The 2,126-nt window shown below is 38.1% G+C and overlaps 2 protein-coding genes across 2 annotated transcripts in view; one reads left to right on the plus strand and one right to left on the minus strand.

Moving 5' to 3' along the window:
• LOC106875508 (serine protease 48) overlaps positions 1–2,126 on the minus strand; it is a 466,125-nt gene that overhangs the window by 364,762 nt on the left and 99,237 nt on the right. The gene's annotated exons all lie outside the window — the stretch shown is intronic.
• Positions 685–2,126, plus strand: part of LOC106884083 (sulfotransferase 1E1) — a 17,757-nt gene continuing 16,315 nt past the window's right edge. Inside the window, exon 1 of the mRNA XM_014935302.2 lies at positions 685–1,069. Within this exon, the coding sequence (XP_014790788.1) occupies positions 859–1,069 (211 nt within the window). The 5' untranslated portion in view covers positions 685–858. The remainder of the gene's footprint in view (positions 1,070–2,126) is intronic.

Genomic DNA, 2,126 nt, shown 5'->3' on the forward strand with positions numbered 1-2,126 from the left:
GTATGTGTATGTTTTTGTGCGTGCGTGTGTGTTTGTGTGTATGTGTATGTTGTGTATATGTGCGTTGCTGTGTACGTGTGTGTGCGTGCGTTTGCTATTGTATGTGCGTGTGTTGTTTATGCCCATGTGTGTGTGATTGTATGCGTGTCTGTGTGAGTGTGTAGTGTTGGTGAGAAGTGTGTGTGCGTGTGTGTGTGTATGTGGGTGTGTGCGTGTGTGTGTATGTGTGTGGATGGGCGTGTGTGTGTGGGATTGTGAGTGTTAGGTACGGGTGTGTGTGTGTGCGCGTGTGTGTATATTTTTTGTGCGTGCATGTATGTGTATGTTTTCGTGCGTGCGTGTGTGAGTATTGTGTATGTGAGAGGTGTGTGTGCATGTGTGTATATGTGTATGTGTGTATATGTGTATGTGTGTTGTGTATGTGTGTGTGTGTGTGGTTTTGTGTATGTGAGAGGTGTGTATGTGTGGAGAGAGAGAGAGAGAGAGAGTGGATGACCATAACTTTATTTCATTATATGCTACATACTAATTGTTACACTTGATATTTGTGTGAATGCTCTTTGAAATATGTGCTACTTATAAATAAATATCTTGTAATCTATAGAAAATTTGATATGCTAAAACCAAGTTTTACTGATAAAATTTAGCTACATGGATCAACATATTTGCTATATTAGGACAGCGAGAGTATTAAATTTCATATGCATAATCGACAGGCCTAAAATCTATGCATTATAAGTACTTAACAGAGCAGCAAATTTGCCACATGCTCAAGGAAAGCTAAAGAAACCGATTAGGATTTTGTTTTCACGAGTTAACTAAGTGGTTACAATAACTAGAACGATATTAACAGCTACAATGAGTAAAGAAATGAACCCTGAAGAAATAAAAAAGGAAATTGAAAGTAATTTTAAACAATACTTCGGCAAAGATGGAGAACCTTTATCAGTTTATCAATATAAAGGACACAATATTATGAAATTCGACATTGCAGTTTCAGCTTTATCCAAACTACATATGGTGAAAATCAGACCAGATGATATTTTGATGTTTTCCTATCCTGCAGCCGGTCAGATTTTATTATATCGCTTATTGTTAGGCAAAATATTTTTACATTGTAGCCAGGGTATGATTGCATGTCTCTGTATGACGTTCATACGTGTACTATTTGTTTGTGTTTGTGTAATTTATTTACATATTTCTATTCAACATACTCTATGTACCCTTCATGCACTTTGTTATCCTATATTTACTTAGTTTTGTAAAGATGAATATATTTCTCTATTTTTATTTATTCCCTTTTTATCTATTTCTTCCCTTGCGTGTGTGAGGATTTTTACGTGTCTGCGTGTACTTGCGTATGTATGTATATGGGTATAAATGATGTTTGTACATATGTTGAAACTTTTGACTTACAACTGTCTTGTGTAGCTGCTGGGATGCCCCTGAGTGTATGCGTGTGTATTCGAGTTCATGTGACTTATCGTTTTCGGCTTTATACCCTTCTCGGCTAGTTCTACTTTTTCAGATTAACCATAATAATTATTGACTTCAATACCAACACCTTCGTTGCCAATACCAACACATACACCACCTCTGGCACTCACTTCTACTCATTTGTTTGTTATTACCATCACGAACAACACACATACAGCCATCATCACGCTTCAACGTCAACACAGTCGACATCTGACTCGACCAACCCCCGACTCGAACGGCGGTAACTGTATCATTAGCCCCAACAGCTTTTTTCTCCCCATCTTCTTCACCATGTTCCACAAATTCCAAACGTATACAAGTTCAATTCTGTTACAAAATTGTACACAAAATTCAAATCTTTAGAATCCTTTTACAGTTTCTGCTTAGACGTAATCCCTACCTTAACTCAAAATTGTAATCCTAAGTGCTAACACGAAACCCAAACTTCAGATGCTGACCTTCGGCAGAACAAGAAAGAGCGTAATATGAAAAAAGCGGGGTGGGTGGGAGAGAGGGGGAGGGGAGAGAGGAGAAGGGGAGAGATGTGCGTATCTATGTGTGTAACAATTTTAGAGTTCGGATTCTCGAGTTAGGGTTAGTTTTAGGGTTAGGGTTAGGGTTACGGTTACGGTTAACAGTCTAGTTAG

The sequence above is a fragment of the Octopus bimaculoides genome, chromosome 3 (genome assembly GCF_001194135.2).
Source record: "Octopus bimaculoides isolate UCB-OBI-ISO-001 chromosome 3, ASM119413v2, whole genome shotgun sequence".
In the NCBI taxonomy this organism is placed as follows: Eukaryota; Metazoa; Mollusca; class Cephalopoda; order Octopoda; family Octopodidae; genus Octopus; species Octopus bimaculoides.